We start from the raw sequence: 16,973 nt of genomic DNA, 5'->3' as shown, positions 1-16,973 counted from the left end.
GATACCTTCATCTGAATATATCCTAGTATTAAATGTAAAAGTTTATAAAATTTTCATTATTTTATGTTTTAAAAATAATGTCGGAAATGTTTTTACTCGAATTTTAATCTCAATGCTATCAATTATTATATCGTTCGGAAGAATAAGACATGATAAAATATGTGATATAATCGCATAAAAGACGGGAAACGGATGAAATTTCTTCTGAATAAAATGCCTGATCTGGATAAGAATAACCGCTAATAAGGTTTCCTCTCAATTGAAATTATATATTAAATTTTGTTCAGGAGTTACTGAAATATTTTAAAATTCCATAAAAGTTCTTTCATTGATGAATTGATTTCATCTTATTCGTTTCTTATTCTGCAATCTTTACACAAATTTTAACAGTCCTTTCGCATTTTTATAAATATCAAAGGATAGCAATATCAGTTACAGTGGAAAGCAGCAACTTTGCTTCCTACCTTCTTTTTTTTTTTTTTTTACTAAAGATTATGATTATGCGAATCTCTCTCTCCCTTCAGTGATGAAATTTTTATAGATTCATATATTCATGCAAAGCATGTTTCGTATAAATTATTTTAAAAATTTAAGTATTCTATGTAGTTTGTTCTTAATAATTTTTTTTATAATTTTGTTTTTATTTTAATATTATAAAAAATTTCGTCTGGTTTTATTTTATTTTCTAACTTAAAGTTTTGTGCCAATTCTCTTGGCTCTTCATAATAACGCAAAACAAATTAGATATTTAAATATTTTTTATTATGTTAATATATGCATTTATATATATATATAAATGCATATATTAACACAATAAAAAAATATGTATATATATCGCATGTATTTAGTAAATTTGACTGCAAAATTCTAAAAGTTATATTCGTATTTTTCATATTTATTCAACATTATAAAATTTTTTTAGCTGAAACAAAAAGAATTCTAGATGTTAACATTTTTGTGACATTTTAATTATCTTAATAGAACATTGCGATAAAGAATTTTGGTAATAAAGTGTACACGCTTTCTAAAATAAAATTGAAAAAAAGTAAAAAAAAATTCATTTTTCTGGAAATATTTTTATGTTCAAAGACAGAAGGAAAAAATTCTTGTTTGTGTCATTTTCTTGTCGTAAGTAATGTTAGAGTCTTCTTTCCTTGTTTGGCATCATAAAAATAATTAATAACAATTAAATACATTAAGAGGATTAATTGCTTAACTTACTGCTTTCCCTGTTAATAATAATTAATGATGTATATTGAATTATAGATTTTTAAACTCGAAAAAGATGGTAATGTTAATCATTGATGTAGGTGAATGAGGCGTAGAATCAATAAATTTTTAGTAAGAGATTTCACACAGATCTTAATATAGTCATTGAAAGCAGCGCAGATCAAGGAGACCAAGAGAGTGGAATAATTATGTTATGATCAATAGTCAGATATATGCTTATGGAGAAAGACTGTGAATCCCCTTAGGTGGATCAATAGAATAAAAACACAACTGACGAAGTAGGCTGAGAAGAAGCACCTGCAACCAAACTAACGGTCTGGGAATGTTCAGATGCTCTATTCTGCTACATCTTTCTCTTCCCATCTCAACCCTACCCGATTTTTTTTCCTCTTTTCGCAGATAAAAGATAATATATTTTTCCTCAGTCAGAAGCTAGGCAGGTGTTAAGATGAAATTTGTGCAACTAATTCCCTTCCTATATTTTTATGTGTGAACGTATCGCAGATTTAAAATTTTTAAATTGTTACAGTTCTAAATCCCACATCATTCATTTTTAATTCTTTTTCTTCTTTCGTTTACAGATGTCATTAACCTTTTAAAATTGAATTTAAATCTAAACAAGAATAAATTAAAATAGCATCAAAAATTGCAACGAAATAACCATTTAAACAAGATTTTTTTCTTTTTTTGATAAACTATTATTTAACAAAATTAAATTTGACGTAACTTAAGCGTTAAGTAGAGAACATTAACTGATAAAAGATGCTGGATTTATGTTCGGAAATTAAACCAAGATAAAGAAATACAATTATTGTTATCATTTTCATCTAGATATTAGCAGAAGTCTACACACGTAAACAGGCTCAAAAGTATAACACTCGATTTTTAAAAAGTATTACAGAGAATATTTCGATGATAAATATTGAATACTTATCTTAAATATTCTCTTGAGAATATTAAGCACTAAAAGTTAATGCTTTCGACATTAACTTTTAGTAATTAGTGGATTAAATAGCTGCGCGTTTGTAAATATATATATATAAACGATTAACGGTTATATATTTTTCTTAAAAAATCAAGGATAAAGTCAACGCCTTCTAGTGTCAATTAAAGTGACGTTTCCACTCGAGAGCAATCCGTCATGTCCATCTGACAAAAGTAACCGATAGTCGATATTGTCCCGGCCAAAAGACTACAAAAAAAAGTTGTTTCACTTAATATGAACTGAAATGCTAAACTTCCGTCCGAGTAGAAAGCTTTGCTAATAGTTCTGGCTCGAGAAAGTTTTGTAGAATATTAAATAAAAGAACATAAGCACAAAGGAAACATAAATTATTTAACTTTAAAAAATTCATATCAATTTTTTAATAGTGAAATTTATTAATAAAAAAGAAATAAAAGTTCGTATATTAATAAAAATATTGCATCAATTAAGGCAAATTATTTTAGATTTTTTTATTTCTTGACTAAATTTTCGAATTTAATTTTTATTTTTTTTTGTGACAATGAAAATTCGAAATGAAAATTTTTCTTCCAGACGAAAGATAATTTAATAAATATCATGATTTAGAAAATGGAAAGTATCAACATTTCACCAAGTGATGGTACGATGATAATTAGTTAGAAATTTATTTTTGTTTCATTCGTTTTAATAGGATAAATGGCTGCTAAATGGAGTTGTGTTTTCTTTTCCTTGGGGAATAATTATTCGTTATTTGAGTTGTTTAAATAAATGTGTAACACGATTAGTAAATTCTCTCTCAGTAGTCATTGGATATGGTATTTCTCAGATCTCTCTGAAAATGAGTAGGCCTTTTCTGAAATAATAAATTAAATTATATACTCGTATATTACTTAACTGCGTCGAATAAAAGTGATTCTGGGTTATTTTTGTCGAAGTTTAACATTTATTATATTTATTTATAGTGTTTGGTGATAGTCCTCCCGAACCCGCTCCCGGTACACTCCCTTCTAGAACCACTCCTCCAGTTTACCATATCGAAGCACTGGGAAGAAGGCCCAGATTGGGATATTTAGAAAGCGAATGCGAATCAGAACCACCTTATTTACCTAACATGCTGTCAGGAGGATTATCTTCGTTTGAATCACAAGGTAAGAGCTTAAGCGGATAATCGAATGCACAAGTGTGCTTCATCTCTAGGGAGATTTGAATAAATTTTAAATACCTTATATTCTCGATCGAATCGATCACCCATAGGACATTTTGAATAAATTACTTTCCGTATTGGATTATATATGCACTTTGAAAAAATTATTTGTGCCTCGATCGATTCAATCCTAACTTTGGGATTTCTTTGGCAGACATTTCCACATTAAATCCAACTCAGACGGTTCCTGATGCAACGGCGCCATCTTGCACCGGTGAAGATGGAAGAACGAATATCAACAAATTAAATAAGACGGATAACGAAAGGTAGGAGATGATGGCGAATTCGGAATTATGTCTTGGACGACGGAAAGGTATTAAGAGCTAGAGAACGAAGTGATGCGAACAAAAAGAATGGATAAAAGATTGGCATGCGGGTTGAATGACACCAGACATCGAAAATGCGCTTTGTGTTTTGTTGTCCCAAGTCAATCTGTTGTTCGGGATATATTGGTCGTGTTCTCTCTTGATTTGGTATTCGACCGTTTCCTTTTATTTCTTTATTCCTCTTGGCATATTTGCATATTCAGAATTCTCGCTCCATTTGACATTTTTACAAATTCATCATAATAACAAGTCGCATTTTCAAAACCGGTAAAATTAAAATCAAATTATCATTTATGTAGAATACATTATTTTTGGTTTTTATTTAATTACGTTATTATTTTCTTAATTAAATTCTTGTCCATTGTAATTTATTTCCTAGAAATAATTTTATTGGCAGGAATCAACCATGTTCTATATTCATATTATGAAAGCAAACTCTTGAAAAAATTTTTAAGCAAAATAATATGAATGAAGACTTAATATAAAATCTTATTGCATAAAGTTACAAAACCCTTTATTTCAATTTATTAATTGTTGCTAGCTAATCTTTGCATTTGAATTATTGTCATTTATACTTGAATTCTTGATTCCTTTCTGCCAAAGTATGTTTAATTTCAAAATTAGCTTCGCAGGTTATTTTCATCCATATCTTTTCTTGCAGGATATATAGTCAACCGCAACAGGTTTTAATTCCTAAAACTGAGGGAGCGACCTCGGCAACCAGCACAGCCACCACAGCCACTCCTAGTGCGCCTCCTACAAGTAGTCCAAATACGGGAGGGCCTACTTACAGCAATCCTTTACCAGTATTCTGTAGCACGCCTAGTTCAACAACGGGCCCTATGGTACCTGTTCCTAACTGCGTGAATCCTCAACTTATCCAACCAGCCACGGCTCCTGCTAGAGTCAGGCAACCTTTCTCTCCAGCTTCGGCATTTTCATCTACAGCCATCTCTTCATCGAGGTTTCATTTCCAGAAGTCTTGTAGCCATAGATGTTCTTGGAAGATGTCTACCATTGTTCTTATATTTGTAACTACCATTCTAACGGCAACAATGACTTATTTTGCAGGTTGTAATTAAGTTCTTATTAATTACATAATCTGCAATTCATAACTTTATATTAATATAAAAATGTACACTTATCTCTTACAGCTATGAGTTCTCTTAGCGTTTATCCAGAAAGCAACAAACCGTGCATTGTTGTTTCAGATAGAGAAAACACTAGAAGTACTACAGGTCCTACAGAGCTTCCAACGAACATTAAAGGTTATAAATTTTATTTATTTTATACTATTTAAGGATATCTTTATGTATAAAATATATTTTAAAATCAGGAATAGGACTTCCAGCCCAATCTGCTTGTTTAGTGGGGTTAACGGACACGGCTATTTACAAAAAGATTATATTGGGCACAGTTCTAACGAAAACTCTGCCAGCACACGAATCGTGGAATGTTTGGTTTAGTCAACTAGAATCTACTTTTGTTCGTTTCAACTTTTCGGTTTCTCACGGTACTCGACTAGCTTTTTTAGCAAGGAAGAACGAACCACCTTCAATTACTGCTTATGATATTATGGAGGTGATAGCCGATGAGCACCGATTGTACAAAAGAGCCACGATAGTGAGTATTTTCTAAATATTTTAGTTATAATTTTATGATTAGAAATGATCCCTTCACAGACGTTGAAATGATTAACAATTTATCATCATTTAAACATGAATTACGATTGAAATATTAATTAAATCGTTATCAAATTTTTCGTTAATTAAAAATTTTGAAAAATAGAAAAAAGGGAGAGTTTTAAAAATGTTTTAAAAAATATTGAAATGTTTAGATGTGGAGAAACATTACTTAACTAATATTAATTACATCAAAATATTTCATTTGAGTTTAATTACTTATAAGAAAAATTTTAGTTTTAATAAGTAAATTTAACTCAGATAAGAAGAAAATTGAACTTTTATTAAATGCGTCTTAAAATTAATTTAAGATTTGATCAACTGAATTTGAAATATTAAAATTATATAAATAATTTAAGAAGTAGCTTTTTAAAAGAAATTGTTCATCACTAGTTTTAATTAATATAGCGAATATCCGAATTAAAATTGCTATTTGGCATTTTAGATTTTTTTTTCAACCAAACTATTGACGAAAGAAAGTAAGCAATGTCTAATTTCAGTAGAGAAGATTGAGTCATTAAATTCAATTGTTTCCGCTAACTTTTATTTAAGAAACATGTTCCCTGCAGAAACCATAAATGTGTGCTAGGACAGTTAACAGGAGCGAAAACGAACAATCAAGATTTTCTTCGGCATCCTTACATCTGGTGAAATTACCCATTGGGTCAATACAAAGGTGCTTTTCTATGACTTCTTTTTTCACTATCGGAAAAGTCGAATCAAATAATCTTGCTCCTTTGTCGTTAGAAAAGTTATGGAAGAAAAAACTTGTTCTTGTGTCTAGCTTCCATAAGATCTTCATTCTACAAGCCAGGCAAAGAATTCTTGGTTAAAATCTTCCAGTATTGATTGTTGTGATAAAAAGCAGTCAGGCAAAACTCTTTCTAAATTATTGATCTAATTTCGACTTACTTGATAGGTCCACGACGGTCGGTCTAAAGAATTATCTCATCCAAAACTTAAAAAATCTTTACCTTGTCCAACTTATTATCTATTATTGAACTTCTTTCATATCTACTTGAGATTTTTTTAAAGATGTGTTAGTTTTTTTTCTTCAGAAATTGAAGTTGTAACATTAGTTCGGCGGGAGATCTGTGGTTTTAGCAATTCTTTTCTTCTTTTTCGTTGAGAGATTCCATTGACACTTCTCTTTCACTTTTATAACAGTAATTTTTAATATCGCATGACAGCTGAGATTGAGTATGAATCGAAAGAATTAATTTAATAATTTCTGCAAAAGGATTCTCTAATAACACAGTTTAACTGAGAAAAAAGCATGATAAATTGCCGATCTCTGAATATGGTAGTTAAAAATATAAAATCAATAAGTTAATCCAAGAAAATCGAGGCAATTACAAAGTGTGTAAGTGTTTCGGACGTCGGATACGTTGCTGCAGTTTTTGATTTAAACTATAAGTGCAATAGTAAATTTCCTACTTCATCCTGATAGATAGAGCTATTTGTTAGAAAATATAACTGTTGAAGTCTGATAGGTGTAGGAATTAAAGTCAATGGACAGAATCTTTGAAAATTTCGCTCATTTCTGACGTATAGTAGCAAATATATTGAACAAGTAAAGCGGACTTTGTTGCTATAATCAAGAATTATGATCCTTTTAAATTCACAGCTAATGTATTTGTTATGCTGACTTCAGTCATATCCAATTTGCAGAAAACTAATAAAATAGGTCAACATATGAAAATTTAATTTGCCTTTTATTTAACGTATCATAAGCATAATTAAATTATACGATAGTTGCATCATATGCATTATTCAATTTACCCATTGATATCACAATTAACTCCAATTAAATAAAATTATCTCTGTTTTAATTTTCCGTTCATTTTGATTATTTTTACAAGTATAAATATCATATTAGAAATTAATATTTATAAGCCTTTATATACTGTAAATGAATTTTGAATTGTAAATTAGGATTTTAACTATTCATTTATTATACTTTTTTAGAGTTTAAGAATAGAATTTGATAAGAAAATTATTTTTCTGTAGAATTTTGATTAGAGAAAGTAAAAAAGAACTTACAAAATTGATTAACCTTTCAGCAACACGATGAAGTTAAATTTTTACATCATCTGGACCCCGGTACTTGGTACATATCCATTATAAATGACGATAGTAAAGCCGTTATTGTAAATTTTCACCCAACAGCTGCTCGTAAGTATTTTCTATTTAGCTGATAGAATTAAAATTTCAATTTTAATTAAAAGGATTTTATTCAATTTATTTCTCAAAATAATTATAATTAGCAATTTAAAATAACCTTGATTAATGAAAAAAACACGGCGAATCGAGCTTTGAATATGGCGTTAATTGCATTAATAAATAAACAATAGGGAATCATAGGAGACTTAATCTCTTAAGAGTCTCATTCGAAAACTTAGTGGCAAATGAATAAATTATTTCGGGAAGAGACAATTTACTGAACTAATTCAACATGTTCTTAGCATAGCAAGATAAATACAAGTCAAAACAATCACGGAGATAAAAGAACAAATTACTTTTATGGCTGGTTAATTATGAAGGCATAGAAATTGTGTAAATTAATTATCAGCAGTCTAACATATTAATTAATAATCAGTACAAGTAATCTAGAGTTAAACCTCTCGAGAAAAATATAACTTTTTTATTCTCTTGTTAGTAAAGAAGTTTCCAAACATAATAAAGTTGGTGTGAAGAAACGATTATACTTTTTATTTTTTTCCTCCTTCGTTAATATTTTTAATTAATCGCCAGAAGAGAAAATTAATGTTTTTTTTCATCTTAACTGTAATTTACTAAACTCTCTTCTTTAATAAGTAGACCAATCCATTTGTCTCCTACTTATTAAAGTCGCTATCTCAATGAAAAATGCCAAGTAAATCGATAAAAATATCAAAAAGAATTTTATATATATTTTTCGATCAATTCTTTTATTGTTATCTTAGACTAATTAATGATTATTGGTTTGACTTGTGTTCTTTAATGTTTTTGTTGAAGAAAATAACTTTTGGAGATAATTGGTTAGTTTTCAATTAAGCAAGAAATGTGGTATCTCGGACAGCATGAGGGTATCAATTGTCTTAAATAAATGAAGGAGAAATGCTCCTATCTCTACTAAATTTAAACACGATAAGAAAATTTACTGTTACTCTAGCTCTTATTGTGTAACTAAAATAATACTTTTAGATGTTACGTGATATCGATCTGCTGAATTTAAATTAGTTGTAACTTTAAAAAATAAATTTTTATTTTTAACTCCAAAACAAATTTATTTCTCGAAATGAGTTATATTTACTTCTGGCTTTTTATAATAACTAACCACATTTTGTCCGAGTTTAATCTCAAAAAGTTTAAATAAACCTTAAACAGCCATTTAAATTTATTTTAAATCGAAATTTATTTTGAAAAATATTAAAACTTTAATGTAAAAAATAGCTGAGAACTTTTATAAGTTTTATACAAAGAAATATAGCTATAAACCTTGCTCGGATCCATAATCTTAAAAAGATAAAAATGGTTAGTTAATCTAAACTATAAAAGCGAAATCCTTTGGTCGAACGTTACGGCAAAACTGCAAGAAAAAATGAAATAAATGCAATAAACTTGGCTATTATTCGTCTAATAAACTCTCTTTACAATCTAGAAATACCATAAATGCGAATCTACTTAAATTGGTATGTTTTCATGTGAAACGAATCATAACTTCATTACTCCAGTTTCCAGCGGCTTGATAACGTACTTTCGAAAATTGTAATTTTACGAGCGATGCACTTTTAATAATAATAATAATATGTAAATACATAATAAGACATCTCATCCGAGATTGTTTTTATTGTTTTCGATTTGCAGGTGACATTCCAACGACGTGTCCCAATGATTGTCATGAACACGGTAACTGTCACCTAGGAAAATGTCATTGTTTCCCAGGCTACATTGGTCCCGATTGTGCAGACAGTAAGTATTTGTAACATCTCATTTCATTCGTGTGCAATTCATCCAACTTAATCAAGTAGCCACGCAATATTCGCTTCGTAACTAAACTTAAAAAATTAATTACTCCAAGTTTCATTTAAAATTTAATTTTACCTAACAATTTTATAATTAAAACAAAGTTATTTATAATAATTTTAAAAGAAATTTATTCCCGTTAATAACATTTGTTCCCATCCCAAAAGACGATAATAGCGATGTTATAAAATTTTCAAACCTGTTTAAAAGTTTTGTTTGAACGGAAATTGCAGAAAATGAAGTTATATATTTATAATCATCGAGTGTGAAATGAATAACATTACTTCGATAAGTGCTCGCTTCATCAAACATCTAAAATATACACGAATATGCTCGAATGCACCATAAATAAATGGTTTATGAAGGTCCCCGTATGATTATCTGTCAAGCATAACGCATTAATAGTATCTATAATATAATTACGAATATACCTTTATTCCTAATTATATTATTCCTTTATTAATGTTTATGAGAAGAATCTATACATTAAAGATGAGCATTAATAATAGTCATTATTATAATGCAAATTAATGAATGTTAACGATAAAGTTTTAAAAATCCAGTAGAGAAAAGAGGAAGAAAAACGATTTTAAAGCAAATTATTAGTATGAAAATTAAAAGGATGGAGATATATCATCATTTTACAGTGACTTAGAAACTGTTAAATTAATTTGAATTCATGTGAAATGTTGCATATGTTCAGTTTTGAAATAGTCATCTTTCATCGCATTTGATGAACGAGCTCATCTGAGAATCAGTCGCTAGAAACTTTAGCTTAAGCTATCTAAAAGTCGATTAACCCATTCTAAATAGCAAATGGCTACGTTATACTCTAAATAGTTAAAGTATTCGAATGTATGATTAATTTTGTGTAATATAGAATTACTCTAAATAAAAGTGGAGATATTTTATCTCGTTTAAAATTTCATTATTAACATAATCTTCTTGTGGATAATATCTTAAATAACGATACAGGAAAGATTTTACAGGAAATAAATTCGAAAATTTCACACTCAAGCAACCTTTTGAAATCTCAGTAGAGATTACAATTGATAAAAATATGCATAAAGTATGTTAAATTATTAATACAATAATAAGGAGTCGTAATCTATAGTTTAGAAAATTAGTCCTATAGAAAGTAGGTTATAAAAATCGAAATGATGTAATATATATTATTAATATTTTAGCTAAATTTGGAAAGTGATAATTTTGATAAATTCGATAATAAATTTATATAAAAGTTCTGATTTTTTCCTTAATATTTTTTATGTGACACCTCAGTTTTATAATTGAAAAATATTATCATTAATTTTAATGCTGCGTGTCGGTTTTTTCCTTTTTATATGTAAAATTTACATATTTTTTGGAGGAAATGAGGAAAAGTCATAACAGATAATTTCTTTCTTGAAACTTCTAAAATTTCTTAAAAAATTCATAAATTGTAGTTTCTTTAAAATAAAAAATAAAAAAGCAGGTATACTTATGTCTATAGTTTTTTAAAAAGCTAAATAATAATTATTCATTCAAACAAAGAATTATATAATTTGAATTTTACAAATGAAACGACAAACAATAATTAATTGGTCCTTCGAGATTGAAATAAAGAGAAATCATTTATTTTCTTCGTTTTACGAATTTTTCTTTTCATTATTAATTTAACTAAAGTAAAATTTATTTTAAAAAACATTACATATAGAAAAATTTTTGTAAGAAATATGAAATTTACAGGATATTTTAAGCTATTTACAAGTTTTTAAAACTCGATTATATTTAAAGCCTATTAAATTATATTTAGTTTACTATCACAAACTTATCATTAATCATTTCGTAATTATAATTTTAAAATATTTCATTATCATTACGTTTCTAATTTAAACAGCATGAAAAAAATTATAAATTATAAAAATTTAAACGACTAATTTATAATTTTTTTCACTTATACTATTTAATTATAATTAAAATATTCAACGATCGTTACCAATTTAAGTTATTTAAACGGGAAATTACGATGGAAATTTCGATCAGTTTCTCTGCGAAATCAATCTAACCCTTCGAAAAACGAGTGTTTTTAAATTTGCCATTTCAGTATTATGTGAAATGACATTTCCAATTTGATTTTTACTGTCTACATGTCTGTAGATTTAAAGAGAAAAAATACTTTCAACCCACTCGAGAACAATGAAAAAAAAAAGACTTAAATAGTTTATAAAAGTATTGAATTTAAAGATGACAAACTGAGACCGGGAGGCAAAAAACCGTTTACCGAAATTCATTTATTTAAAAAGGAAATAAATGAAAGAAAGATATTTTCTTTAATTTGAATTAAGAAACCATAAATATATATAATTTATTGTACATTCCTCATATTTCTGTGACCCATCACTTGTTATCTAATCCTGTAAGGATGATTTATTGTTAGAGTATCAATTTTATTTTCCAGGAATTATCGAAAGAAAAATACGTGATAACATTGTACGAAATATAACTCACGATTTAAAAATATATAATTTATCAAAAACACTTGTAATAATTTCGCATGTAGTTTATTATAATTGTATATAAATTAAATAATTGTCCGTAATTATATATAATTTAATATGTTGTGGCCGAAGAGTTCAAAGAGTGATCCTTTAATAAATCTAATTTTCTCTGGAATTTTTAATATAAAAAATGAAGCAGATTCCTGGTTAATTCTTTAATATATTTATATCTCAATGAGTAATGTCTGTGCAATGAGTCGATGTTTAGTGAAACGACAGTCGAAATCGAGATTTTCGATTGAATAGTGTTTCTGTAAACGAGAATCTCATTTATCCGAGTTTGTCTTGATGCTGTAAAGACTATCTGAGACTATCCCATCAATGTTTGTTGACTCATTCTAAACACTAGAGTCGTGTGCAAAGCAGATGTGATCAAAGGATAGAGGTGTGAATAAACATTATTTGATAGCTATAGCCAATAAGAAGCTGGTGCAGACACGGAATCAGCATCAGTATTCGTGTAAAAATATCCAAAATATGTTGGCAACTCTTAACAATTGATTTTTCGTCGGTGTTAAATTCTCTAGTAAAACAAACTATCCTTTTATCTACACTAATTTTATGTAGGCCATTCGGGTTCAAAGGCAGTACAAACCGTCAGAGTAATTAGTGGTAACTGCTTCCATGGGAGTGATACCAGTTTAGGTGAAGGCATTCTGCTTTAATTGCTATTTCAGCTTCAATCAGATAGTTTAGACATCTAGTAAATAAACCATCGAGAATATGGGAGTTGCGCTATCTCGAGGGAACTTCAAATCAGTCGCATATCGGAAATTGTCATTAGACTCGAGTGACTACGTTTGTTAATAAGAGTAATGGAAATTATTATAATAAATTAGGTCATTTATTGATTCCATATTAACTTCATTACATTTATATATATATATATATATATATAAATGTATATATAATATATATTTGTTGTAAACCGTAATCGATTCCAATCTTCTAAATGTTCCATTACTCATTTGTCTAGATGAAAAATTGTTCATCCTTTGAAATTTATCTTTTTTAAACAAATGTAAATATTGAACCCATTTGTATCGTTTATTTTAGGTGTTTGTCCGGTTTTATGTAGTGGTCACGGTAGGTATGTTCATGGTAGATGTAGATGTGAACCCGGTTGGAAAGGTGCAGAATGTAGTGTCCAGGCTGATGAGTGCGAAATTGCTGATTGTAACGGTCAGGGAAGATGTGTGGATGGTACTTGCCAATGTAATTCTGGTTACAGAGGATTGCACTGCGAAGAGGGTAAGTATTTGTACTGCTTTTTTTCCGAATTATAGTAGAAATAAATGGTTATGTGTTCTATAAAGTTGTTTTTACCTTAGTTATGAAATATTACACAATAAGTTCTACTGTTATATATAAATTATATATTATTTTGTGAAATTTTCGGTGGTCAAAATTATAATGATTAAATTAATACATACTCATTTTTCTTATAATATTAATGTTAATAATAATTTTCGACTATAATATTAATGAAGTAGAATATTTTCTTTAAAATAAATGCTTGACATGCGAGGTAACACGACAGTAATTATTATTTATTAACCTGTATATTTAAAAAAATTTATCATCATTAAGCATTTATTATTTTATATTTTCTACTTTCCTATTTTTAATGTATTATATAAATATATGTATTTCTGTGGATATGTGCATCTAGATTCAACATTATTGTTATTATTCAAAATATTTTTAGGCCCATATAATATAAAAAAAAGCAGAAGAAGCCTTTCAATATTCTTTATTTATATATTATCTTCCATATCACGAAGCATAACAATTTTCTTTTATTTTATATATTTTTGTAGACGTTTCAATGGAACTGTGTAGTTTTATTTATTTGTTTCCGTGCTACAATACACTGGAAATCTTTTAGTGGAAACCTTTTGCATCTGAAATGATTACAACAAAGTCAATGTAAAAAATTTGAAAAGAAAAGGAAATAGGTCAACAGCTTTTCTTGCCGTAAAATCCATTGTTTTAAATTAAATGTTTTATTTCTATAAGTTTGTGTAGATTGAATGTGGTTGGGCTATGGCCTGTAATATAAAAGGACGAGATCTTTTTCACAAGAGCGAATGGGTAATAAGCAGAAAGGCTTCCACCGCAGACGTTCGAGAAGACACGAAGAAGTTCTACTCTCCCAGGCAATATTATTGCTAACCACGCATCAGTCCAACTTGTCTGTGGTGCTGAGTTACTGCCTCGCACGCTAGCAATAAAGCACTTTACGACGAAAAGTGGAAGCCATTCCATGCGCGTGAATCAATGTCCTATAAAAACAACTTTCGGCCATTCTTATAGAACTTCCAGGAATACTTTAAACATGGACCGAGCAGAAAGGAATCTTTAGAAAATTTGCCCTGTACTTTATGGTCTCGGAGATAAATTCTCCGCTGCTTTGATTAGTTTGTCGTAAGCCGCGGATCAGTGTGACTTCCAATTACTACCAAAAAAAGAAAACAAAATTAATCCAATTTACTAGTTTTTACGTCGTTTACTAAAATTGCTCTTATACTTCCAATGTAAAAGCTATTTCAAAATGAACCCTCGCTTTGGAGCAGTTCAGTTTTTTATAAATTGATAATTTTTCGGAGTTGTAAAGATTCTTATTATATTTCTTTAGTGGATTGTTTGGATCCCGTATGTTCCGGGCACGGTGCCTGTATCGTTGGTCAATGTTGGTGTAAAATTGGTTGGAAAGGAGCCAACTGTAGCGAAGCGGATGGTCGCCTGAGCAGGTGCTTCCCTGATTGTTCCTCGCATGGTGTATATGATCTAGAAACAGAAAGATGTGTTTGTTTCGAACATTGGACGGGCGAAGACTGTTCTAAAGGTTAGTTCATTATACTCTCTTTATACACCATCGAAAGCTTATCTAATTTTATTATTTTCTACTAAGAAACAATGTCTGAAAAATCTGGCAAAAAATGAATAAGTTAATAAATAATTTACATGTAAATTCGCTTCGAAAAATTTTAAAATACTTTCCTTTGGAATTTATATTTTCATTTTTCGAATCTAACTACTAAATGTTTTGCATCCAGTACTTAACAGTTGCTTCACAGTTTTTTATGCATCTAATCCGGAGCGAAGTTGGATGATTAATCTTCCTTCAACAAAGTTAATTAATCAAATCTAAAATTCTTTCGTACCTGCTCGACCGTATGAATTGTAGAATATGGAAAATATTACTCGGAGCACTTCTAGGCTGTTAGTTTTTCTCTGGAAAATGAAAAAAATAATAATAAAACATTTTTCTTAACTTCAAAGAAAAATATTCGAGTTGGTAACACTAAATTACAGAATAAAATTTCTATACTAAGAACAGAGAATTTAATAAAGCTATTTTTAAAGCTTAAAAGCTCAGAACTTTATTGTATTTTCTCGAAAGTTCTGATTACACTTTTTAATATAATTTATTTATCAAAAATGATAAATAAATTATATCAAAAAAGCATTTATCAATAACTTAACCGTATTAATTTGCTTTAAGTGCTAAAACATATTAGTTAATCATAAACAAACACTAATATAATTCAATTTATATCGAAATTTCTGCATAAATTTGCTTATTAGATTTATACTGTTTTCGGGCTTATCTTTTAGTCTACTTAATTTTAATTCTCGCAACTGGTTATTTAATATTTTATAAATTACTTAATTCCTGTAAACATCTCTAGCATTTTTAGATCGATAAGAAAAACGGATAACGAAATGAATTTCTTATTTTATAATATCTGCTCAAAGCCATAAATTTTACGATTACGAAAGAATCGAGTCTTAAAGTTTTCGTTTGAGAGCATATCTCAGCAAATTTATTTTGGTGTGGACAAAGCCACTTTAAAATTAAATCGGTAAGCAAGGAAGATAAGAAAATAAGCGAGTGTATTGTTTGTTTGTGAAAACAGCAAACTATATGTCGAAGATAGCATCTCGCCGAGTACATTATTTTTACACTCTCCACTTGCGGAGATAAGAATTGTTTAGTTTTTCCTTTCTAACTAGATGAATAGTCAGATAAAAGAAGGAACAAAAAGATACTCGATAGACTAACTCATTCTTAGTCCGTCATTAATTAGAATTTGCCACAGTCACCCGTGAAACGCATTACTCACGGATGCTGAATAATAACCATTGACGTCCAGGTTTTTGCATTTGACTGAAGTCCCTACCTAGTCTGTGTTTACGTTACGTCAACGTGAATTTATTAAGACATTATCTACGCATGATATGTGAGCTAACACTGACATTCAAATGACTAATGAAACTTCATTAAGGAAAGAGAAATGAAAATTTTAGCCTTCGATGCAATCTCGTTCGGTTTACGCACAGGTAAATTAATCAGTACTTCCACTTTGATACATTGTTTCTCACAAACTTTATTTGTATTAATTTCGCATCTTGTAATTCTTTTCTTTAAAAACTCTCCCGAAATATTTTATAATTTTGGAGATTAAAACTCAAATTATTAGATAAGCCGGTTATTTGTCGGAATATAATAAGAATAAATTATAGATCTTTACGTTATAAGTCGAATGTCGTTACAGCAGTTGGAATTTCTTCTTTAGCCAAATGTACACTAGACTGTGGTCAATATGGACAGTGCGAGGAAGGTCGTTGCCACTGCGAAGACGGGTGGACGGGAGAGAGATGCGATCAAAGGATATGTGATCCTAGATGTTTGGAACATGGCCAGTGCAATAACGGAACTTGCATCTGTATCCAAGGATGGATGGGAAGGCATTGCACTTTGGGTAAGTTCTCAAATATGGGTCTAAACGAAAAGATTTTTCTCGTTTTTAAATACAGATTTTGTTATAATTAGCAATCACTTTCGTTCAAAGAAATGCACTTTAGACATTACAGATTATTATTAACCCTTTTACAGCTTCATTCTATGAAGGAAATCGATGGCAAGTCTTTAGTTGATTGTTAAATGCCTGGCAAAATAAAGTGACATTTTTTTTCCTTTTATAAAATTGTTTCTTAATCAACTAAAATGTT

At 29.0% G+C, this 16,973-nt stretch overlaps 1 protein-coding gene across 8 annotated transcripts in view; it reads left to right on the top strand.

The window, feature by feature from the left end:
* Positions 1 to 16,973, top strand: part of LOC111629896 (teneurin-m-like) — a 174,156-nt gene that overhangs the window by 117,380 nt on the left and 39,803 nt on the right. For 7 of the 8 annotated variants that reach the window (XM_023373845.1, XM_023373877.1, XM_023373871.1 and 4 more), the window contains 10 exons: positions 3,157 to 3,342; positions 3,553 to 3,664; positions 4,386 to 4,795; positions 4,879 to 4,992; positions 5,061 to 5,347; positions 7,470 to 7,581; positions 9,256 to 9,360; positions 13,011 to 13,205; positions 14,593 to 14,802; positions 16,538 to 16,723. In XM_023373845.1, the coding sequence (XP_023229613.1) occupies positions 3,157 to 3,342; positions 3,553 to 3,664; positions 4,386 to 4,795; positions 4,879 to 4,992; positions 5,061 to 5,347; positions 7,470 to 7,581; positions 9,256 to 9,360; positions 13,011 to 13,205; positions 14,593 to 14,802; positions 16,538 to 16,723 (1,917 nt within the window). Of the gene's footprint in view, positions 1 to 2,820; positions 3,037 to 3,156; positions 3,343 to 3,552; positions 3,665 to 4,385; positions 4,796 to 4,878; positions 4,993 to 5,060; positions 5,348 to 7,469; positions 7,582 to 9,255; positions 9,361 to 13,010; positions 13,206 to 14,592; positions 14,803 to 16,537; positions 16,724 to 16,973 lie in introns of those variants that run through there. The other variant, XM_023373885.1, reaches the window with a different exon arrangement.

This window comes from Centruroides sculpturatus, unplaced genomic scaffold (assembly GCF_000671375.1).
Source record: "Centruroides sculpturatus isolate CEXI.00-Female unplaced genomic scaffold, Cexi_2.0 scaffold68, whole genome shotgun sequence".
NCBI classification, from domain to species: Eukaryota; Metazoa; Arthropoda; class Arachnida; order Scorpiones; family Buthidae; genus Centruroides; species Centruroides sculpturatus.
The sequence above is the reverse complement of the archived record's forward strand: the minus strand, read 5'-3'. Positions and strand labels throughout refer to the sequence as shown.